The following is a 24620-nucleotide window of genomic DNA, read 5'->3' on the forward strand; positions in this document are numbered from 1 at the left end:
ATATATTACATTATTATATGCAAAAGTCCATGTAGAAGTTTATGCAGCAGAATTGGAAGCTAGAATAGAGGTTAATTGAAAATTAAGACTACTTTGTAGAATGAGTTGCCTTTTAAACATGAAGGAGCTTACATGAACTTTTTACTAAATCCCAGTATTTCCCAAATCTGTGTGCTACGTTGTAGTTCTGTATTTAAAATCAGTGAGAAGTATTTATATTCTAAATTCCCTGATTTGAGTATAGTTAGAGTTTCAACTGTAGTATTAGGTATATACAGAACTTTTAATATAGAAATGTTGATATTACTTTAAGTAAATTGGAGTAATATGCCTGTATGTATTTGAATTCTTTTAAATTTGAATAAAGTTTCTCTGAACTTCTCTAAAATATGTACTAAGCATTTTGTCTGCAAGCTGCTGTTGCTTCTGTCACGCTGAAAGAGCTTCTCCCTCCCTTCTTTATTATTGTATTTTGCTGTAAAGCTCCAGCTGACCGCAGTCAGAGCTGAGGAGAAAAACATGTCTTTCCTTTGATGTGAAGAAAACAGTGTGGGTTGATCTTAACGGGTTTGATGATGTATTGGTGTCCTTGCCTGATTTTCATGAATGTTGCATTCATTATTTCAGACAAATAAAAATTGCATGTGTTTTTTTTTTCTATGCCAGTACTATTTTCAAGATATTAAAAACATGTTGGGAATATCAATCCCATTGGTACAGCCCATGCAAGATCAACTTAAGAATGCTACCTGTCTAGCGTTCTTTGAGTACAGCAAATAGGAGGCATCATTAAAATTTTGTTTAATTCTTTGGCATAATTCAAGGAAATCCATTCAGATGGCTGTGATTGTTTTTGAAAAAAGCTGCTTTAAGCTGATTGCCTGCATGTTTCCTTCCTGATTCTTCAGTACTGGCTATAAAATATTCAAGTTTGGGTCATATATTTCAATGAGAGACAGACTGCGGTAGCAGAAGTTTTAGTCAGCCCTATGAAAGAGGAATGCACTGCAAGGGAGAGTGATAAGTTAATGAACTCGTACAGCACCTTTAAACATAGAACATTTAAGTCTTTGTATGTTAAAGTTTATTTAATAACATTAAAATGTTTGTTGTTTCTTAAACTGTCTGGGGGAGCAAAAGTGCCAATATGAAATTATGTGATGCAATCTATTACAACTGTTCATACCGGCGCCTGGACATACATACAATGAAATGATCATGATTAAACCAGTCACATTTTTTCATTGTGAGCAAAACCGGCTCAAATGTTCCCCAAAATGAAGAAGGCATAAGACTATACTTATAACAGTTATTATACTCAATATAGGTGTAGAAATTTGACCAGTGGAGGTAACATAATTGTGAGTACGACTCTTTATTTGGTGCTTTAAAAAGAGATGCTAATACAGTGACAGTAGAAACTTAAGTCCCACAGGAAGAAACCAAGAAGTGTTTCTGCATCAGACAATTTTAGTAGCCTGGTTTCTTTACAAGTTACACTGTGTCTTTTTGAGCTGTGTGTTGCACTGTAATGTAAAAGTAGGTGTTGGGGAAGAAAAGAGGTTGCACAGTGTAAGACCATCAGGAGAGTAAGTCATGAGGTGTGCTTATAGCTGTATTCAAGTGGGCAAAAGTCCATTGAGACCCTTTTCTTGACAGATGAAAGAGCTAGAATTTCTGTGAAGAATTTAGAAAGCCTTCTAAGTGATGCATAAAACTCGCGGCTGACTAGGAAGGAAACAAAAAGTGCAGAGAATGAGGAAATATTTAAATAGTCTTAGCCTGGTATGTTAATCATTGGGCAAATCTACGTCCTTGTATTCATTCACAAGTACTGAATTTATTTTTTATGACAGGCTTTTTTGCCGTCCTGGTGTTTCAAGATGTTTTGAAGGATTTTTTGTTGTGGTTTTGTGTCTGGTTCAAAATGCCTGGTGAATTGGTCAACTAAGTTGTATGGAGTGATTTGTGTTGTTTCTTCTGATTTATCTGGAACTCATAACCTGACTTTGGACCTCACAAATTTATTGAGTAAAAAAAAAGGAGAGGAGCATTTTAGGAAAAGATATCTCAGTGAATATAAGCATGTGAAGGAAGTTTAGTATACTTTAGACTTTTTTACTATTGACAGCATTATATCTTTATATACTATATTGTAAATTCACATAAACTGAATGCCTTTATTATTCAATTCCTTCCCTGCTGTATGCTCAGAGAGAAAGCAATGACGGTTATTTTGTAGGCTGTCTAGCAAGATTTGTATTCAGTTTTTGTTTGCCATGATTCCATTCATGCAGTTTCCAATGACATTGGACTGAGATTACAACTCGTTTTGGATGGATAACTAGACAAACAAGAACACTTTTATTGTTACTGCTAGTCAAAGGCCATATTTCAGCTTGCAATTTTGAAATTAAAATCTCTCAAGACCATTATCAATCTCCTTTTCCTAATTCAGGAGAAATACTGTATTTTGCTATGATAATCATGTTGGCATTTTTTAAATTATAAATGTAATAAATATTTGCATTGGTCAGGACTTTATGCTTTTCCTATAAGTTTGAACTTGTCTGTCAAGGGCTATGCCTGAAATTCAGTGCATTTTTGGTCTGCTTTGCTTTGCTTTAAAGACTGAGAACTTTCAAAGACATGAATGAAATTTTCTGGCTTACTGTTGTACTTTTGGGACTTTGATAGCAATTGTAGTGGAAACAACTAGTTCTTGCTAATTTCCGTGTATATAAAATACATGCTGAATTCATCTGTGTAGGGGTAAAGTTCAACTTCTTAATTCTTTTTCTAGTTATGTACTAAGGACAAGTGTGGATTAACATTAATTTAGTTTAGATGCTAAAATATATCACTCTAGAAAAGTGATTCATCTTCTGGTTTCTCTGGGGATACTAAGCTTTAAACAATAGCATATAGATTTTCCAAAATCCTGCTCTGTGAAGGCATTTGACCTCATAGAACTCGAATATCTTAAAACCAAATTTTCCAAGCTTCAGAAATGAGCTTTATTTTTATGAAAGACCAAAGTTCTACAGAAGAGCACCATATGCAAGTTAGCTATAAATTATGAGACAGGGGGAGTGAGGTGGAGGGTTGGATGAAGGCCTGAGACTTGTTTACCTCTTCCTTTAATAATTTTACTAGACCTATAAAACTCCTTCTATTAAGTTAGAGACAGTTTTCTTTATTGAATTACAGATTTTAATATTTTTGCAATCTCTATTTTATCCCAGGCTTGTGCTTATGCACAGGAATTTATGGTCCTGTAGAACATAGTGTAGTGAAGAAATTTTACCTTCTGATAGTCATAAAATGTTTTGGACAGAAGTTGGTTTGTGGATAATGAGAATCGGATGAAAGTTCCCGTTTTTAGTCAAGTGTCAGTATTACAGTAGGTTATGTTTGATTTTTGGTTTCTAAGGCTAATTTGAAAAGAAGCACTTCGTATTATCTATAGACTATCAGATATAACACAGGAAAAAGTGGAACTGGTTATGGACCTGCTGACATTTAACATGTATCATCCTTTGTCCTGAGTTTTGTTCATTGTACTGTTTTCCTCTTATTTGCACACTTAGGTTTTCTGAGCTCTCTGAATTCAGAAAAGGAAAAGACCTTTTTCTCTCAAATTTTTCACAGCTTGCAACTTGAGAAACTGACACAAGCGGCAGGAATTTCAGTCATTTTCCCATTGTCAGCAGACATACAATGACCTCTGCTATATTCTGCTTTTGTCATGCAACTTTATTGTCTTTATGGAGTGATATTTAGCTCAGTGTTAGAGCCTCCTGTAGGTTCCATTTTTGGCAGAGCAAGATCACACTGTTGCTTGTTGTGGGGATTCAACTGAGATGAGCCAGGAAAGGCTGCAGCGGTGTGAGGAGTGTGGTACCTTCTAGGGCCACTTCTAGTATTGGGCCCTGCTGGGTGACATTTTCACTGGTTTGGCATTGCCTAAAAGTGCCAAGTTCAGGTATTCAAGGAGATCACAGTCAGGTCATGTGGCAGAGAAGAAAGCGTGGTGATATGTCAGATACATGCATAAGGCAAACCAGGAATTGCAGGAAGGGGTGAGATGGATGCGGATAATGTACGTTTTGTGTTCAGTGCTTGGGTCTGATTACCTCTATCACAGTAAGAAAATCCATAGCCACTTTACATAGTAGCCAGAATTTGTAAAAAAATTGTTTTTTTTTATCGCAGAAATGTGGTCAGCTTGATGTACACGTCAGCTAGCATGAGTCTGGACATTTTTAGTCCTTTCTCCACAGTGAGAAAACAACTCTTTTAGCATGACTTTAGCCACTCATCTTCTATATTGTACAGCAGCTTTGTTATACCAGAGAAAATGGTGACATTGTTTCATTACCTGTGTACTGTCCAACACGGCTGTCATGGTTTAGCTCTGTCCTGGCTTTACTAACACATTAGAGAGCTTCAGTGGTTAGGTTTGTGTATGTGCTAAGAGATTTCTTCTGTATTTTTTCTGGCTTCATCTTCATGATCAGTTACAGCATTTCTTTTTCTCCCTACAGTTAATAGTATTGATTTGTTGTGGAATACCGATCCTTTAACAAATGTCCAGTACCAGATAAACCCTGAGGCAGCTCTGAAATGGCATCAAGCAAGAAAAAGCTGTCAACAACAGAAGGCAGAGTTATTAAGCATCACTGAGTTGCATGAACAAACATACCTGACAGGTGGGGTAATATTATCCATCAGGTTTTTTTTAAAGTGCATTATTGTAGCAGTGACACTTATATAGCATGCTCCATCTTGAAAATCGGTATTTGGTCAATTCTATTAATTAGTAGATTTAAATTGTTATCTTGAATGATTCAGCTGGAAAAACTGGACAGACAATCATTATTTTATCCTGATTTAATATTGCCAGAAACTTAGAGTAACATACAAAATACAGCAATTAAGTAACGTAAGCAATAAAGAATGAGTGTTGGAATGCAGGAAAATGAAAAATAGGTTACAAACCAAAGATGCAGATACAAAGATTGCATCCTTTTTGTGCTCTACTTGTTGTGTGTACTTTTTTTCGCCTTCTCTTTAAAGCTGTCGTATCATCAGTATGTACTAAAATATGAAAAGGAAGAAAAAGAACTAATAAACAAAAGGACTTACAAATAGCTTGTTTTATTTTCAATCTCCTTCAATGTTTCTTTGAAGTAATTTCCAAACTTCTCTGAAAAATTCAGTCCTGAATTTGTACTTGAATACATTTACATTCTACAATGAGACAGTCTCCTTTTTATTACCTTCTTAGCCTGTGTACGCACATGAAGTAGTCCTCTAGTTCATCTATTAGATTAGAAAATAGTTTGAATATGTTACATCAGTTGGAAGATAAACTTTTCTATGCCACATGTTGTACTATGTAAGTTCATAGAATCAGAGAATGAGAGAATGGTTTGAGTTGGAAGGGACATTGAAAGATCATCCAGTCCACTCCCCTTGCAGTAAGGAGAGACATCTTATACTGGATCAGGTTGCTCAAAGCCCCCGTGACCTTGAACACTTCTAATGATGGGGATCCACAACTTCTCTGGGCAACCTGTTCCAGTGTCTCTCCACCTTCATCATAAAAAATTTCTTCATCACGTCCAATCTAAATCTACCCCCTTTCATTTTAAAACCATTGGCCCTTGTCCTGCCACTGTAGGGCCTGATAAAAAGTCTCTCTCCATCTTTCTTATAAGCCCCTTTTATATATTGAAAGGTTGTGATAAGGTCTCCCTGGAGCCTTCTCTTCCCCACACTGAACAACCCTAACTCTCTCACCCTGTCTTCATAGGAGAGGTGTTCTATCCCTCTGATCATTCTTGTGGCCCTCCTCTGGACCTTCTCCAAAGGTCAATGTCTTTCTTGTACTGGGGACCTGAGAACTGAATGCAGTACTCCAGGTGGGGTCTCATGAGAATGGACTGGAGGGGGAGAATCACCTCCCTCGACCTGCTGGCCACGCTTCTTTTGATGCAGCACAGGATACGGTTGGCTTTCTGGGCTGCAAGCGCACATTGCCAGCTCATGTCCAGCTTTTCATCCACCAGTATCCCCAAGTCTTTCTCTGGAGGGCTGCTCTCAATCCATTCATGCCCCAATCCATATTGATATTGGGGATTGCCCTGACCCATGTGCAGGACCTTACACTTGGTCTTGTTGAAATTCATGAGGTTCACATGTGCTCACTCCTCAAGTCTGTCAAGGACCCTCTGGATGGCATCCTGTCCCTCCAGTGTATCAGCTGCACCGCTAAGCTTGGTGTCATCTGAAAACTTGCTGAGGGTGCACTCAATCCCAGTGTCTAGGTCATTGATGAAGACATGTAATAATGTTGGTCCCAACACAGACCTTAGAGGAACACCACTTGTTACTGGTTTCTATTTGGACATTGAGCCATTGACTGTAACTCTTTGGATGCAGCCATCCTGCCAATTCCTTGTTCATCTAATAGTCCATTCATCAAATCCATATTTCTCCAATTTAGAGGAATGGTAAATGTATTTTTAGTGCTATGAACAGTCTGTTCTGTCTAAACTTTTGTTTTCAATTTAAGGATTTAGTCAAAACATGGTGTTTTTTTTTTACTGAATGTGATGAAACTATTGTTGAAATTCATGCTTAAGGGAGCAATCTGGCACTGACATATAGAAGTGAATTATTAGTAAGAGTGTTTTAATTTCAAACTAGTAGGTACTGCTGCCAAATGTATGTGAAAATCAGTTTTTCATTCTACAGCTCTCCTGGCAGAACCAGGATTTCCTGTCATGCTCAGTTCTTGATTGTCTTAATAACAACTTGTTTGTATGGAAGAAGTACTGGAACACATTAATATGTTGGTGCCAAATCAGGCTTTGGTATGATATTCCAGTCCTTTCCAGTGCTTAACTACCCCTCCTTTTAACCTTGCCTGGCTTCAAGTGCTACCCATAGTCATGGTGCCAAAGACAACTAAAATATATAGAGCAAAATTACATACTGGCATGATGCCATTGGTACAAGCAGAAGTAAATAATATATATTGTGCAATGATTTTCTGTGAGATGTGCAGAAATTCATATAATTAAACAAAATCAGCAGTCGTCCAAGTGGACTTCCAAGTCTTATACGAAAGGCAGAGATAGAAAATTGATTAATAATGACTATAAATAATGCTAGAGTATTCAGCAGGACCATACTTAAGCATGATATTTCCAGGTGCTTTTCAGAACTGGAGGATTAATTTGGAACTGGTTTTAGAAGCCTGGCTAATCATTGGCTAAAGAAGTGAAATCAGATGAGTCTGAAAAATGTACAAGATGTGCTGTTAAAAAGATGATGTTTGGAATGATCGCATTTTAATGTAGTTTGATAAAATGCAAACAGTTTTTTTACTTTACAGTATTTTGTAAATTTGAAACTTACATTTGTTAATTTTATTGGAAGAGAAAATACACATTGGGAAACTATTCACGTTTCATTTTAGAAAACTGATTTTTGCTTTTGTGAACTTTTGTGCAACTTTATTAATTTAATATTTTATAATTCTGGAAAAAATTATTTGTTTCGTATTTATGAAAACTGGTTTACAAAGAACATGCAGAAGTGTAATTTTGTTTTCTATTGTAATAAAATTCTCCACACCTAAAAGTGTGAAAACTCTAAAACTAAAGTGACCCGTGTAAGATGACATGTTTTGCAGGTTTAGGATAGCCACCTTAACTAAAAGGTTAAAACTTGTTAAAACCTGTACTGGGAAAAAGGAGAAGCAGACGATTTAGCTGGAATTCAGTTGTCGAGTTTTGAGAAAGTATTTGCTCTTGCTTTGCACTTCCATTATCTCCCTTTGTCTCTGTTACCTAGGTTTGACTGGCAGACTGAGTTCTGCTCTCTGGTTTGGTCTTAACAGTTTGAATTTCAACAGTGGATGGCAATGGGTTGGTGGTGCTCCTTTTCGATACTTAAATTGGGTTCCAGGTAAGGTTAAATATGTTGCTACTCAGTTTAAAAGGCAAAAATTTGGTCATCATATAACATATTTCTTTTTTAGTACTCTGTTCTCCTGCAATTATTGAACTTATTTTGATGTTGAAAGATTCTGACTGTGGCTATAAACACTGTGAGTAACAGCCTTTATGCTAAGGATACACAGTAGGCTTAATTTATTATTCACAATGGAAATGGTAACCTCAAAATCCAAAGGAAAGTTTTAAAAGTCATCTATTTACACTTCATTTGTATATCTTCTTAATTTACTTCATTTCTATATGAATACAGAATAAATCTGATGCTATAGGTGTCTTCATTTGTGAGATTAGACTGGTCAGCCTATGTTGGTTTTTGGTTTTGTTTTTTCTTTTAAATTCCTTTCCTTTCCAGTTTGTTTTGGTTATTTGCTTAAAGATTGGATTTTCATTTTCGTTTGGGATTAACCTACCCATGGCAGTAACATGTATCAAACTGAACATGTTAGGCTAGTCTACTTTAAAGCAAACCCATCTACTTCACATCTGTAATTGCAATGTTGAATTCTGGTGCCATTATTAAAAAACTAGTCTATACCGTCTGTATACACAGTGAGCAAGGCTGCTTTTCTGGTTTACCATTCAGGCTGCCTGTGTTAAGGTGTCTTGTTGCAGGACCCTTGTTTACTTGCACTGGCTGTTCAGGAAGCCTTTGGAGACTAATTTAAAGTAGATGTCTGGAGTTATGCAGCGTAAATACCTTCTTTGTCTTCATTGAGCATGTTACATGTATTTAATCTGCAGTAACTATAAATGCACGCTCCATCGTATCATCCAGTGGCTTCCTTGTGTAGATAAGGCCAAAAACGCATTTTATGTGGACAAACTTCTTGAGTAAGTAAGCTTTGAAGAGTGACTTGAACTACTTTATAAATAGCTCTCCAATGGAGTGAGCACACAAGGCAAACAGATGGGCTGAACTGCAAGTTGCTCTGAAGGTATTTACAGGTCTGTCATCCAAGTACACTGATGAGGATCTGCATGTAATGAAGAGTGGAGGAAAACTGATTGTGAGGTGGATCCAAAGTGGCAAGGGGAGCTGTTCATGGTTGTTAAACTGGAGACAACTCTCACTTGTCCTGTAAAGAATTAGATGAGTCTTGGTGTGACCAAAATGGGTTCCATTTATCTTTAACTCCTTATGTTTCTTAATTTCATTCAAAGGTAATACTCTTAAGTCCGTATAACCTATTTTAAATTTGTGCTATCATCTATCCCCTTCATGACTTTACTTTGGTCAGCCTACCTCTATTTCATTCCCATTACCTTGGATGTTCAAGAGCTGGCTGTTCTTCCACTAGTATATTTTAATAACTTGTGGAAGCTTCATATTCTTCCATCTCACTAGCCATAAATAAATAACAGAAAAGCATGGGAACTAGGTTATCGACATTTAAACTAAAATTATGCTGGTTAGGCATTTGGGAGAGCTAACTGCCAACAGCTGAACTTTTTTTTGCACATTAAAACAATTTAAATTTGTAATTTTGAAGTAAGCATATATTTTTCTCCTATGGGAAGAAGATATAACATGACTGCAAATATGACTAACTGTAATCTAAGGTAATGAAATCTTAATGATATAAGAAAATTTGCAGTGAACAATCTTGTACACTAAAAAAATACTGTTTTGCTCTGTTTATTGCTGATTGGTACTAACACTTGCTTGTTATGTAGTATAGTGGCATGTGTTCAGAAATGAAAGAAAATCCATGTTAAGTTTAATCATATTAGACCAGATCTTGAAAAGTTCATCTGGTTTATTGCAGAAATTTGTTCTGTTCTACAGGTTCTACTTTTCTTCTAGATGTTTCTGTTAGTGCTGATGCTAATCATCTAACTGAACATATCCGAATATCCTGCTTTTGTCATATTATTTAGACAAGTGGCCAAGAAGTTCACATTAGCGAAATAATTGTTAATTATTTTTCTATCCTTACTGTTACACTAAGTACAGAATTTCACTAGCTTGCTGAACAGTTTTTTCACCTAAAGATTGTGCTTTGGGGTTTAGACATTCTTAGTTTAGAAAAGGAAAAAATGCAAACAAAATAGGTGCACTGTAATACCTTCCATTAAGGCTTTGAACCTGTGAAGAGCTGTTAAATTGTGAACTGGATAAATATCTCAACTTGTGGTTGCTGTGAAAAAATATCTCTTAAGGGAATGAACTGCCCTGTTCAGTCTAAAGGACTGTGGAGAATCACAATTGTCTATATATTAATGTATCTTATAATTAAAGCATGGAACAGATCAGAATGTGAGAGTAATTGGGAGGGTAACCATGATGTGCTTATACTTTGTTGTTGTTGAGGTTTTGTTTGTTTTTTTTTTTTTTTAAGGATATCCTTCTCCAGAACCTGGAAAAATCTGTGCAGCATTAAATCCTGGCAAAGGTGCTAAGTGGGAGAATCGGGAATGCAACCAGAAACTTGGCTATATTTGTAAACGAGGAAATGCTACTTTAGAATCTTTCATTATTCCTACAGGTAGGTTCGGTAACAAACCCTCAACAAATTATTAATGACCAGTGTTTTTTATCTGTAATTCTAATAGGTATTTGTTATTGCAAATGGTAAAACCAAGCAAAGGTCTCTGCACACTGTGGCTTGACCACGATTCCCTGTAAAAGTGAACAGTGTGTACTTCCTTTTTGTCCTGGCCTCCCTACTTCCTGTATAGTAATCTTTTTTCAGTAGCTTTGGGTTCTAAATTGCAGAAGTAATGGGTTTCTTTTTTCCAAAACCAAGCAGAACTGTCAGATTTTGTTCATAAAATAAAAAGAGAAATAATTTAATGTTTAAAAAAAAGATGTAATTATCAAAAGCCCCATGTACTTAGTGAAACGAATCTATTTCTTCCTGCTGTCATTTTTACTACTTATGAAATAGAGTAAGTCTGCCAGTGCAAGTTGGTAGTGGACTAGAGGAATTTTTTAAAATTCTTTTGAGAGTGTTAAATAATTTTTAGGTATCTATATATTTTATAAATAGATATATATTTGTATATAGCTATATAAAATTATTTATTTGCATATATATAAAAACTGTTTAACTTATTTATGAATTTATTTAAATTATATATATCACAGGCACTGTTTCAGAAGAAATGTAGTTCTGGCACTTGCTTAATGTACATAGGAAAGACAAAACAGGGATAAGTTTTCATAGCTTTATTTAGACCTGTTTCCTCATTAGCTCTCTGTGTACTATAAAAACCTTGTAACTTATTCCTTTGTTTCATCACTCCTTTCTGTTCTTTCCAAGTTTCTTTCTCTTTCCAGGACATACAAGTATCTGCTAAATCCACTGACATTATTTTGTATAGGTTTTAGAAGCAGTAAGCTAAACCATTAGATGGATTTCCAGTCCATTTATTAATATGCATTATTGGCAAACCAGATATTTTGGAAACTCAGTGTTTGACATTTGGCTTAAAACCCATGTTTTTTAATGTTTTTTCCTGCTTTTGCCAATATATAACCAGTCCAGTCAAAAACACTTAAGAAAGAGACTTCTGCCTAATTTGTTTTGCTTTATTGCTAAGAGAAAAAAACATAAGAGTGAGCTAGTGTCTCATTAATTAAATACTGAAATCAATATTTAATACTTAAATTAATTAAATTAATACTTCCGTATTGAAATCAGGCATATTTGTTGCCTTAGCTGAGAACTACTTTAGTGCATATTTTGATTTTTTCCTAAATTAAGATGTAAAGTTTTGTTAATATTTGTATACAGCTGATAACCAGAGAGCTTAATTTATATAGATTGTCTTACATTGTTCAATTGGCTACTGCTCAGCTTTTCAGGTTTCATACATCAGTTCTTAAGCACTGATGCCTATAGATATACTATCAATTCAATATTGGCTGCTATCTTATTTAGATTTAATTTCAGTTTGGGGGATTCTAATGGCCATTTCTTTCTTATGCATTAGGCTTTTGATTCTCCACCCACTCCAGTATACCAGTAATTTGGAGGAAGAACAGAAACGAGACAAAAGTTTTCAATTGTACAGAAATTGCTGAGTAAACATGGTGACAGATTAACCAGAGTTTGGCACTGTTTCACTTCATAAAATATTTTCCAAAATGTCCCGTGGGGGGAAGTCATAAAAGGAATAAGCATGCGATCATGCAAGGTGTTAAGTGCCCTCAGCTTTTAATGATGCAAAGGAAAACTCGTGGCAGATGATGTTTTCCTGACTAGGGTTCCTGAGTCAAGAAATAAATTAATCGCAAATTCATACGCACACTTAGTTGTGCACTTAACATTAAACACAGGGGCAGTCCTTTGAGACTGTAACCTTAGAGGTTAAAATTGAGTCTAACAAGGCAGCATGTGAGGACTGTGGGATAGAAGAACACTTTACAACAGAATATAATCATGCTTGTATCCAAAACAAAGTAGAGAAAAATCTTTATAGAATATTTATTTTTGTTGCAGATGAAGACTTTCATGAGGCCAACAGCTGTATAGGTTTCTTTTGTAGCAGAAGTATACATCTAAGTGATGTAGAATCTTAGGGCTTCAAAGCATTTGCCCTGTAATACAGCAAAGTGGGTTAACAGGAACCTGTTAATTTCACCTGTTAAAATTGCTTATTTTTTAACTTAATTTTCTAAGGAAAGGCTGTTTGTCTGTCTGTCTACTTCCACCAAATGACTGCCAAAATGGATTTCATCCCAATCAACAAGGTGTAGTGATATTGAAGTATTACGTTTCCAAATGTTTCATAAAACATTCAATTAGAGGAAATAAATGCTCTTAGTGTCACTGTTGTGATTGCTGTGTGAGCTCTCTCTTATCAGACTGCAGAGAATGGGTGTGAGAGAGAAAAATTTGAATGCCTAAATCATGAGACAAACTTCAGCTAGTGCTTTCAACCTTTTAGACACCCAAGTCAATCACTATGAGATCTTCAGGCTTCAGGAAGCCAAGCTTATAGTTTACAAAAGTATTTGCTCTATGTTTGGGGAATAACCAACCACTCTATGCTTACAAACTTCATTTCTGTATCTTGATCTATTCCACAGTAAATTCATCAGCTTGCATTTGGGATAATATTTTTTATGCATTAATGTGATTTCCTTTGTTACATCTTACTTGTTTTAATTTGCATTGCTCCTTTTGCTTAAGTCAAATGAAGTTCAAGTAGTAACACTTGTTTCCATTACAATGAAAAATAGATTGTATGGCTTTGTGTTGTCATGTGTTTTCTTTAAAAGGAGAATAGTGAAGCACAGAGTTCATTTTTGCTGAGTAGTGGAAATGAAGAATTGAAGACTTTCCCTTACTGAGAAATCCCCAGCTATGTCATTCAATAAGACTCGCACCAAAGAAACTAGACTGTCAACTGCTTTTCTTGTTTTGCGGCCTGCAACAAATTCACTGGTGCCACTGGATTTACAAGCAAAGGAGCCTCCCACCCTGCCATAGCTGCTTTAGTGTTTACTGTAATAGTTTCACAGTCTCCTTTGGTCTGAACAAGAGACTCACAGACTCACTGGGGAATAACTACCTTTGTGACTGTCTTTGTAGCCATGTCTGAACTGCCGATGTCTGTTTTATTCAGTGTTTACAGTTTGCAGGAGGGTGCACTAAATGTTGGAGGTGCATATCAGCCTAGATTTGTTTTCATAGAATAGAATCATAGAATCATTTAGGTTGGAAAAGACATTTAAGATCATCAAGTCTAACCATTAACCTAGTACTGCCAAGTCCACCACTAAACCATGTCCCTAAGCACCACATCTACATGTCTTTTAAATACCTCCAGGGATGGTGACTCAACCACTTCGCTGGGCAGCCTGTTCCAATGCTTGACAACCCTTTCAATGAAGAAATTTTTCCTAATAGCCAATCTAAACCTCCCCTGGGGCAACTTGAGGCCATTTCCTCTCATCCTATCACTTGTTACTTGGGAGAAGAGACCAACACCCACCTCACTAAAGCCTCCTTTCAGGTAGTTGTAGACAGTGATAAGGTTTCCCCTCAGCTTCCTTTTCTTCAGCCTAAACAACCCCAGTTCCCTCAGCTGCTCCTTATAAGACTTGCGCACTAGACCCGTCACCAGCTTTGTTGCCCTTCTTTGGACTTGCTCCAGCATCTCAATGTCTTTCTTGTAGTGAGTGGCCCAAAACTGAACACACTATTCAAGGTGCGGCCTCACCAGTGCCAAGGACAGGGGAACGATCACTTCCCTAGTCCTGCTGGCCACACTATTTCTGATACAAGCCAGAATGCTTTTGGCCGCCTTGGTCACCTGGGCACATTGCTGGCTCATATTCAGCCAGCCATTGATGAACACCTTCAGGTCCTTTTCCACCAGGCAGCGTTCCAGCCACTCTTACCCAAGCCTGTAGCACTGCATGGGTTTGTTGTGCCCCAAGTGCAGGACCCGACACTTGGCCTTGCTGAACCTCATACAGTTGGCCTAGGCCCATTGATCCAGCCTGTCCAGATCCCTCTGCAGAGCCTTCCTGCCCTCAAGCAGATCAACGCTCCCACCCAACTTGGTGTCGTCTGCGAACTTACTGAGGGTGCACTCGATCCTGTCGTCCAGATCATTGATAAAGATATTAAAGAGAACAGGCCCCAATACTGAGCCCTGGGGAACACCACTTGTGACCAGACACCAAATGGGTTTAACTCCATTCACCACAGCTTTTTGGGCTCAGCCATCCAGCCAGTTTTTTACCCAGCAAAGAGTACACCTGTCCAAGCCATGAGCAGCCAGTTTCTCCAGGAGAATACTGTGGGAAATGGTGTCAAAGGCTTTACTAAAGTCTAGGTAGACAACATCCACAGCCTTTTCTTCATCCAGTAAGCGGGTCATCTTGTCATAGAAGGAGATCAGGTTAGTCAAGCAGGACGTGCCTTTCATAAACCCTCGCTGACTCGGCCTGATCGCCTGGTTGTCCTGTACATGCCCCATGATGGCACTCAAGATGATCTGCTCCATAACCTCCCCTGGCACCAAGGTCAGACTGACAGGCCTGTAGTTCCCCAGATCCTCCTTCTGACACTTCTTGTAGATGGGCGTCACATTTGCTAACCTCCAGTCACCTGGGACCTCCCCAGTTAGCCGGGACTGTTGATAAATGATGGAAAATGGCTTGGTGAGCACTTCTGCCAGCTCCCTCAGTACCCTTGGGTGGATCCCATCCTGCCCCATGGACTTGTGTGTGTCTAAGTGGTGTAGCCGGTCATTAACCATTTCCCCTCGGATTATGGGGGCTTCATTCTGCTCCCCATCCCTGTCTTCCGGCTCAGGGGGCTGGGTACCCAGAAAACAACTCATTTTACTACTAAAGACTGAGGCAAAGAAGGCATTAAGCATCTCAGCCTTTTCCTCATCCTTTGTCACTATGTTTCCTCCCACATCCAGTAAGGAAAGGAGATTCTCCTTGGCCCTCCTCTTGTTGCTAATATATTTATAGAAATGGTTTTTATTGTCTTTTACAGCAGTGGCCAGATTAAGTTCTAGCTGGGCTTTGGCCCTTCTAATTTTCTCCCTGCATAGCTTCACAACATCTTTGTAGTCCTCTTGAGCTGCCTGCCCCTTTTTCCAAAGGCCATGAACTCTGCTTTTTTCCCTGAGTTCCAGCCAAATCTCTCCGTTCAGCCAGGCTGGTCTTCCCTGCCGGCTCGTCTTACGGCACATGAGGACAGTCTGCTTCTCTGCCTTTAAGATTTCCTTCTTGAAGAGTGTCCAACCTTCCTGGACCCCTTTGCCCTTCAGAACTGCCTCCCAAGGGACTCTTATCCAGGCCTCTAAACATACCAAAGTCTGCCCTCTGGAAGTCCAAGGTAGCGGTTCTGCTGACCCCCTTCCTTACTTCTTCAAGAATTGAAAACTTTATCATTTCATGATTGCTATGCCCAAGACGGCCTCCAACGGTCACATCACCCACAAGTCCTTCTCTGTTTGCAAACAAGTTCGCAAAAAATTTCAAAGCAATTCTCTGACTGTTATAGCAGAGCACTGTAAAATGCCTATGCTCGGAGCTGAGACAAGGCGCAGGATAAACTAGGCAGCTGTCTGAAGCATCAGGCTAACGTCTACAACAGCATTTGCCACCTCTGTCCTTTCTTGTTTCTCCCAACATGACCACGTACATTCAGTTTGTTTTTCCAGGGTTACTCCACTCTCTATTCCAGTTCTTCCTCTCCTGTGGCAGGATTCTGACCAAGCACTGAGCCCCTTGTCCTGGGGTGACAAAGTGCAGTTTTACTTAAACTTTGTGAGAACATGATAGCACTTTTTTTGAGGCAGATCTGCAAACAGCAGACTATGTTTATAGCTGTGCTAGAAATCTGTGTTGTGACACTAAGTACCTACTAATCATCAGCATATTGGTCCACCATATATGGGTGGACTCTTCGATGGGTTGAAAACTGGCTGGATGGCCGAGCCCAGAGAGTGGTGGTGAATGGGGCACAGTCCAACTGGCGGCTGGTCACTAGCGGTGTCCCCCAGGGCTCAGTTCTGGGGCCGGTGCTGTTCAATATCTTTATAGATGATCTAGACGTAGGGATTGAGTGCACCCTCAGTAAATTTGCAGATGACACCAAGCTGGGTGGGAGTGTCGATCTGCTGGAGGGTAGGAAGGCCCTACAGAGGGATGTGGACAGGTTAGATAGATGGGCCGAGACCAACGGCATGAGGTTCAACAAGAACAAGTGCCGGGTCTTACACTTCGGCCACAACAACCCCATGCAGCTCTACAGGCTGGGGGAAGAGTGGTTAGAAAGCGGCCCAGCGGAAAGAGACCTGGGGGTGCTGATCGACAGCCAGCTAAACATGAGCCAGCAGTGTGCCCAGGTGGCCAAGAAGGCCAATGGCATCCTGGCCTCTATTAGGAATAGTGTAGCCAGCCGGTCTAGGGAAGTGATCGTCCCTCTGTACTCGGCACTGGTGAGGCCGCACCTTGAATCCTGTGTCCAGTTCTGGGCCCCGCACTTCAAGAAAGACATTGAGGTGCTGGAGTGAGTCCAGAGGAGGGCGACCAAGCTGGTGAAGGGTCTGGAGGGTCTGACCTATGAAGAATGGCTGAGGGAGCTGGGGTTGTTTAGCCTGGAGAAGAGGAGGCTCCGAGGTGACCTTATTGCAGTCTACAACTACCTGGAGGGAGGTTGTAGTGAAGTGGGAGTCAGCCTCTTCTCCCAGGCAACTAGTGATAGGACAAGAGGACATAGCCTCAAGCTTCGCCAGGGGAGGTTCAGGTTGGACATTAGGAAGTATTTCTTCTCAGAAAGGGTCATTAGACATTGGAAGGGGCTGCCCAGGGAGGTGGTGGAGTCACCATGTCTGGATGTGTTTAAGAAAAGACTGGGCATGGCACTTAGTGCCATGGTCTAGTTGACATGGTGGTGTCAGGGCAATGGTTGGACTCGATGATCCCAGAGGTCTCTTCCAAGCTGGTTGATTCTGTGATTCTGTGATATTCCAGTTAAAACAGGATATGTGCTTGCAGCCTAGGCCTGACTGGTCATGTCTTTGGATGCCTACTTAAATATTTCCATGGAATATACCCTAGAGTCATACACAAACACATTGCTTGTCCTTCCCTGACATACACGGGTTTTTTTTCCACCAGAATTTCTGCAAACCTGCTGTCTTTGTTCTAGTCTATATATTGGTGTTTGCTAAACCCATCTGCCGATTACAAATAAATTGCTGCAAGAATTATAGTTTGTTTCATAAACAGCAATATTCTGTTTATTATATGTTTGGGTGGCACTCCTCCCAAGGCTTAATTGCTTGCTGAACAGCAATGTGATCGTTGGCAGTACTCTGCTACTGTTCTGTTGAAATTTTAAAAGGAAGTTGTAAGTGTAAATCATTTACTTTGACAGCATAATTTCCTCAATGATGCTTTTAAAAAGGATTCCTAAAAGCAGTATTCTTATTTGGGTTATTTCGTGGTCCTGTAGAACCAGTTATTTTTTACTTTGCTAGTCTAGCAAATGGGGCTAATCCATAAAATGTCTAAGGTTTTGGGAAAAAAATTACCCTCATAAATATGTTTTGTAAGCCCAGGTTCTTAACATACAGCTATACAGCATGGAGAAGGAAGAGAAATGCTGGCATGAGTGTAGAAAAATGATAAAGCACAGCTCTGCAGACCTTACCTTTTAGTATGTATATATGCATATAAAAGTCAAAACTGTGTTTTATGTTTGTTTTTAATTCTGTGTTTTCACAAGATACAAGCACTTGTTTGCAACTGTAGTTTTCTTTAAAAAAAATCTGGAAGTTCAACTTTTAATCATGCATGCAGATTATTATCCCTGTACATATTTTTCAGCTCTGCTATTCTTCATGAAGAAAATATATAATTAATTTGGTTGTTAAAGCTTTCTTTATGTGATTTTCAGTCTTTAGTTAAGAATACAATTCTGAAGCTCTTCATGGTAATTTTGCTTTTCAGAGACTAATGTGCCTATTAGATGTCCTGATCAATGGATGTCATATGCTGGTCACTGTTACATAATTCACAGGGACCCCAAAATATGGAAAGATGCTTTAACATCTTGCAGGAAAGAAGACGGGGATCTAGCAAGCATCCATAATGTTGAAGAGTACAGCTTTGTTGTTTCGCAGCTTGGGTACCGTGAGTATTTTTTAAGAGTAATATTTATATATTTATCCTAAGAAAATAAAGGGTTTTCAATATGTCTTACCTATTAATAAAAGGGGGAGACTGTTTAAAAAAAAATTGTCCTGGTCACAGGGTGCAGGAGGAGTTAAATTTTAAATTTAAAAAATCTTTGGAAATAAAAAAACACAATAAGAGCATGAAAACCAAACTATACCATCACAAAAAAGCTGTGGTTAATGATGTGAATTGCATCAGTCCCAAACTCCTATTTCTTCAGGTCTGCTTCTACATCCTTTTATACAGATTAAAACAATTTTCAACCTTTTCAGAAACTGGAAGGCTTTTTTCTATTGGTCTGCAAAGATAGATGAGGGGAAGCAAAGTGTGTTGGTTAAAGACAGTTTGGGAAGATCTGGGTCCTATTACCAGCACTGCCATGTCCTTATTTTTCAAGTCAAGCCACCTGTGTTTCTTCTGAAAAAGCAAGCTGTCTGTCCCAGTATGTGGATTCAGATGTGCCCCAAATTCAATATGGTGCTTTGGTGCCCAGTGTCTCAGCACACACTCAAGGTATTGCAAGGCAAGTTAGGCTACAGATGCAGCCTGTGTGTTCATTAGGGGAGATGCCACCATGGCAACATTGAGGCAATTTTGTGGTTGCTATCGCTTTACATGAACCTGATTTTGCATGTAGGATTGTTACTGCTTTTTGATGGGAGGATGTCTATGTTTAGTCCACACCCAGGGCTAAACAATAACAGTTTTTCATTCACCCAATGTCCCTTCCACGACCAAGGAAGGGAATAGGGGGGAGACTCATGGGCTTAAATTAAACAGATTTAATAAAATAAAGCAACCAATATAAATGATAATACAAAACATACAAAATTATACTTAGCTACAAAGCTGCAGCAAGTTGCTCCAGAAATAGCAATCATTGGGAATGAGAAAGAAGGGGGGCTAGAAGAGAAGAGAGAAAAAAAAATAATTAAAAAAAAAAGCCCCACTTCTCCCTAGCAAGCCCTCCCTTTTATAGTGAACTTGATGTCAATGATATGGAATACACCTGTGGGCCAGCCTGGGTCTGCTGCCCTGGATTTAACTGCTAAGGGCCTTGACCACCATGGCTGGCCACAAACTGAAACAAAATCCTAGTGAAACCAGGACAGAGGAGCATGTTCACACCTATGTATGCTTCTTTGCAGTAACTGATCCTATGTGTACTTTTAGTCCCAAGTGTTAGTTTATCCTTCACTGAAAGTGCAATAAGCTGCTTTGAGCTGCAGTGTAACAGCAATCTTGGAGTGGCAATCATAAAATAGCTGATATGCTTTACTTTTGTATCCTAGCCAACTCCATGGCAACTTGTGCTTGTCCTCACACTCCTGAAAGAGTGATTTGTTGTTCGTTCATGAATAACATGAAACTTTTACTCTTTCAGAGATTATTAGGAAAGGTGGGACCTCTTGATGAGACATCAGGATACTTGAAAGAAGTTAGGCTGTAAAGGAAATGAGTTGTGTTTTCACCATACTCCTTGGAAGTAGATTATTTTATAGTTTAATGCCTTCTCCAAAGACCTTTCCTGAACTGACTGCGCTGCACTGTTTTTGTAAAAGTGAATGTTTCTGAAAGGCAAATAGTCCTGAAGGAGACCAGGCTTCTCACATATGGCACACTCACTGCAAGAGACTATTTTGAAAGCATTCTTTTCAGAGGAGTAAAATTGGAACAACTGAAGAAGCCTTTTAAGGCAGTTTATGACAGTATCAGATTACCCTTGTTCACCACTGAGATGAGAACACCATGTATTGCAGTTCCTAGAAAATACTGTCTGCATCAGATCTCTGCTGCAATAAGTGATGTACAGAAAGAACAAAAGTCTATCTTTGTGCCAAACAATTCACAGTCCCATGATAAAACAAAGGAAGAAAGGTTACAATGAGATGAGTTTTGTCATAATATCTGAGATTTTGTTGGCATCACCACAAAAGTGAACTTTAGAGAGGAACATGAAGAAGAATAAAGAAGCGCATTCTGGATGTTTACACAGAAGTCCAGCATGTGATATGGCACAAACGTGGTCCAGTGCATGTCTGAGAGAGTGAGAAACAGCTTATTTACAAGTGGCCAGGAAAAAAAAAATCTTGGTATTTAGTTACCCAGCTTTAGAGATGATTGCAAAACTCTAAGACAGCATTTCTTCTGCAGAGGAGAAAATGTTATGTAGGAAGAGGCTCCACAGAGCCAGAAATGGCTCTTGGCCGTTTCTGATTTGCATGGCTTATTTAGATGACTTTGATGTAATAATTTTGTTAAAGAATGCTGTTTATTGTTCATATTACCATGGTGTGAACCCACCACAGTAGGACCTCTGGCCATGGATGAGGCCTCTGCTGTGCTAGGTGCTCAATAAACACAGAAAGATTTTAACAGATAACAACAAATAAATTAGAGAGCATGGATGGCAGTAGCTAAGGAGGGAATGAGAGCATGATGGGCAGTGGAATTGGAACAGGTTTCAATTTTCGTAGCAGAGGAGAGTTTAAAGGAGTGTACTGAGATGTGATGTTGGCAGACTTCTGAACATGGAGAGCGCTCTGGAAGAGGTAAAGGTGCCTGTTTGAAAGTAGAGCCTGATGTCCTGTGAATCTGAGCTCTTCTTATGGGGGGAGAGATAGTAAGGACAGTATGGATGAGCTATGAGGGCGAATCATACTTAGGTATAATAAAGATGGGAGAGACAAGGGAGGGAAAGAGAAAGGAGAGAGTCGATTCCATTAGAGTGACAGGCTGGGAGGGTGATTTTTGCAGCAGCTTGTTTAGTCAAAATGGGAAGCCTCCATGTTTCTGTAACTAGCAGATGGGAGAAATGTCACAGGAGAGTTTTAAGGTGTGAGGGTACCTAGGAAAACCTCCATGTGAAATGTGTTAATCAGAAAGGATTGCCTTGGGGACAATGACTTTTAACTGGTTTACAGGCACTTCTGTTGCTAGTGACAGCAGCAACAGAAAAAAACAGTTCCAGTTCCATTGAGAGACCCACTCCCACAGCTGATGTCTTTTCGGGTGGGCTTACAATCCCATTTTTAAATTCCATGGCTGATTTCATTGCCAGGTTGACTGTGGTCAGTCTGGATAGAGAATGTTAGAGGAAGACTTACGGAAGAAGGCAAGAACTACGATAACAAACTGAACAGGAAAAACCTCTGAGTGCTGTAGATGAGTTGTAGAAATGCAAGGTCATGAGCAGTGGAAAAAACGGGTAAAAAGTAGTCTATCATTCGTGAAAAATACTCATAATGAGTAAGTTCTAGCAATGAAGTAGTTCATATTCTGCTTGGAAAGACTGCTATCTAAGGAAAGGACTGTGCATGTAGTTGGTCAGTGTTATCTGAGTAGGGCTGTGGACAAAAGGAAACACCTGCTGCCTTTAGCATAGGCTGGATGACAGACTATAAGTAAACAATGAAATAATAATTTAAAAATTTCAATTGCATTGAACAAAATCATAAAATCAGTTCTAGAGAGGAATATGCTTTGATGATGATGGAGTTCAGACTGATGCCCAAATTTTTAATCCTCCTTATTCAAATAGTTTATTCAGAACAAAACTAGATATAAACATTATAGTAGCAATGTGTTAGAATGGAGGATTTTAATCACAGACAAATAAACCTCTAAGAAACAGCTGTTGTAAAGTAACATCCTTGATCAGTCCTGCACTTTCCTTCCAGCCAAAAACCAGCAGTTAACTCCATTAACTAAACTGGAAAAAGTCCAACAACTACATGAATTTCATTTTGTTCTGAAATAAAACAAAATATAGGAACACATGTAATGGGAAAACTTGCAAGTACTCTGGTTGTCAGCTCTAAAAGATAACACTGGGTGTATGAGCATTAGAAAAGAGGGCACTTTTTTCCTCACTATACTAAAGGTTGGAGAAAAAGGGGAGATAGCATTTTATTCAGGTGTTTATTCATATCTTGTTACAGGAGTTTTGAGATGGAAAAAAAGAATGAACCTAGTTGTGTTATAATATAATTCAACAAAGAGATTATTTTGGCTGTTTTATACAAAGTTAAACACTCTTATTATATTGGCACTAGAATGAGTGGCCTTTCCTGATGACTGGAGTGGGTATATGAGGAACAGTCTGCCCTCTTTATGAAACAGGGAGCCTTAATTTCCTGTGACTGCCTTTTCCTGTGACTGCCTTTTAAACTTCCAGGGAATAAATTATTTTCTGTTCCATGAAGATAAAAGTTCACATCATATAAAAGGACTGTTATCAACCTTGTTAATCCTGTGTCTTAGAGCCAGCTGATGAGCTGTGGATTGGGTTGAATGACCTCAAGGTTCAGATGTATTTTGAATGGAGCGATGGGACACCTGTCACCTACACCAAGTGGCTTCGTGGAGAACCCACTCATGCAAACAACAGGCAAGAGGACTGTGTTGTTATGAAGGGGAAGGTAAAGTCATGTAGCTATTGACTTAATTATCTTATAATTTCATTTATCATTTGGGCTTTTTTTCTATGCAAGAGCACAAAAGTAGAGAGTATTACTGTTTGAAGCAGCCTATTTTAGTCTTATAAGTGTTACTTTTTTGAGAAACGATTCCTGTTTAAGGTTGCCAGAAAGCTGTTTTTGTTGTCTTCCCTGAGAATCAGGCAAGTGGTGGCTTTCCTTGAAGGCAACTGGCTCCCAAGATCCATATTTCTGGATTTCAGTTTATGCATGTGGGCTTTTTTGAAGAAACTTTTAATTACACTGTGAAGCACACGAACATGTGAATGCTTTTCATCAGGAAGCCACAAAGACATTTTGGATATGTTTGGATTTTTTCTGATTTGACAGAATATGGGATATACAGCTACCTAAAAAAATCACACTAGCAATTTTTGATGATGTTAGAGAGAAATACTATCTTTAGAAGAAAATGAAAGCCTTCGTTTTCTTTTTCTAGGCAAAGTTATAAATCTCAAGTCTAGGTGGATTAGATGTTATGCTTGTATCTGCACTGCACACGAAGACCTGTGAGAAAAGTGGTTAGCAGTGGCACTAGTGGAAGCCTTTACTGAGTGACTGTATATCTGCAATTAAAAGACTGCTTTGGAAAGGCTGCCTTTTGGAATATGGCAATGATTGATGACCTAGGTGTACTACAGGAACTGAGATAATACCTGATATAAAAGTCAGTCTGTGTGTGACATTGCAAAATGGTATTTTTCCTCTTTGTGATAATTAAAAATATTGAACTTGCCACCTCCTTCAGGGTTTACCTATTTTATCAGGAGGAAAAAAAGTATTTACTCATACCAAAGGCATTTTCTTATTTTGTGAAATTAAAACTTAACGGTTGTACTTTTGATGAGTGCACTTACAAACTGCAGAACTAAAAATTTTTTCCCAATTGGCCTGAACACTATTCAAAGCTTGCATCATAGGGCAAGCCCGCACTCAAGCCCCAATAGGCCTAGTTTTCTAACTTGCTTCACTTAGGTGCAATCATTAATAGCAACAGTGGCATGTATCTCACTTCAAGAAAGACATTGAGGTGCTGGAGTGAGTCCAGAGGAGGACAACAAAGCTGGTGAAGGGTCTGGAGGGTATATCCTATGAGGAGCGGCTGGGGGAACTGGGATTGTTTAGCCTGGAGAAAAGGAGGCTGAGGGGAGACCTTATCGCTCTCTACAACTACCTGAAAGGAGGTTGTAGTGAGGTGGGGGTTGGCCTCTTCTCCCAGGCAACTAGCAACAGAACTAGAGGACATAGCCTCAAGCTTCACCAGGGGAGGTTCAGGTTAGACATTAGGAAAAATTTCTTCACAGAAAGGGTTATTAGGCATTGGAATGGGCTGCCCAGGGAGGTGGTGGAGTTACCATCTCTGGAGGTGTTTAAGAGAAGACTAGATGTGGCACTTAGTGCCATGGTCTGGTTGACACAGTGGTGTTAGATCAAAGGTTGGACTCAATG

At 38.9% G+C, this 24620-nt stretch overlaps 1 protein-coding gene across 2 annotated transcripts in view; it reads left to right on the plus strand.

Annotated features, from left to right (window-relative positions):
* Positions 1 to 24620, plus strand: part of LOC137665622 (macrophage mannose receptor 1-like) — a 68519-nt gene that overhangs the window by 6261 nt on the left and 37638 nt on the right. For both annotated transcript variants that reach the window (XM_068404873.1, XM_068404872.1), the window contains exons 4-8: positions 4548 to 4712; positions 7867 to 7980; positions 10370 to 10516; positions 18466 to 18648; positions 22957 to 23114. In XM_068404873.1, coding sequence (XP_068260974.1) covers positions 4548 to 4712; positions 7867 to 7980; positions 10370 to 10516; positions 18466 to 18648; positions 22957 to 23114 — 767 coding nt within the window. The remainder of the gene's footprint in view (positions 1 to 4547; positions 4713 to 7866; positions 7981 to 10369; positions 10517 to 18465; positions 18649 to 22956; positions 23115 to 24620) is intronic.

Source organism: Nyctibius grandis, chromosome 7, assembly GCF_013368605.1.
Source record: "Nyctibius grandis isolate bNycGra1 chromosome 7, bNycGra1.pri, whole genome shotgun sequence".
NCBI lineage: Eukaryota > Metazoa > Chordata > Aves > Nyctibiiformes > Nyctibiidae > Nyctibius > Nyctibius grandis.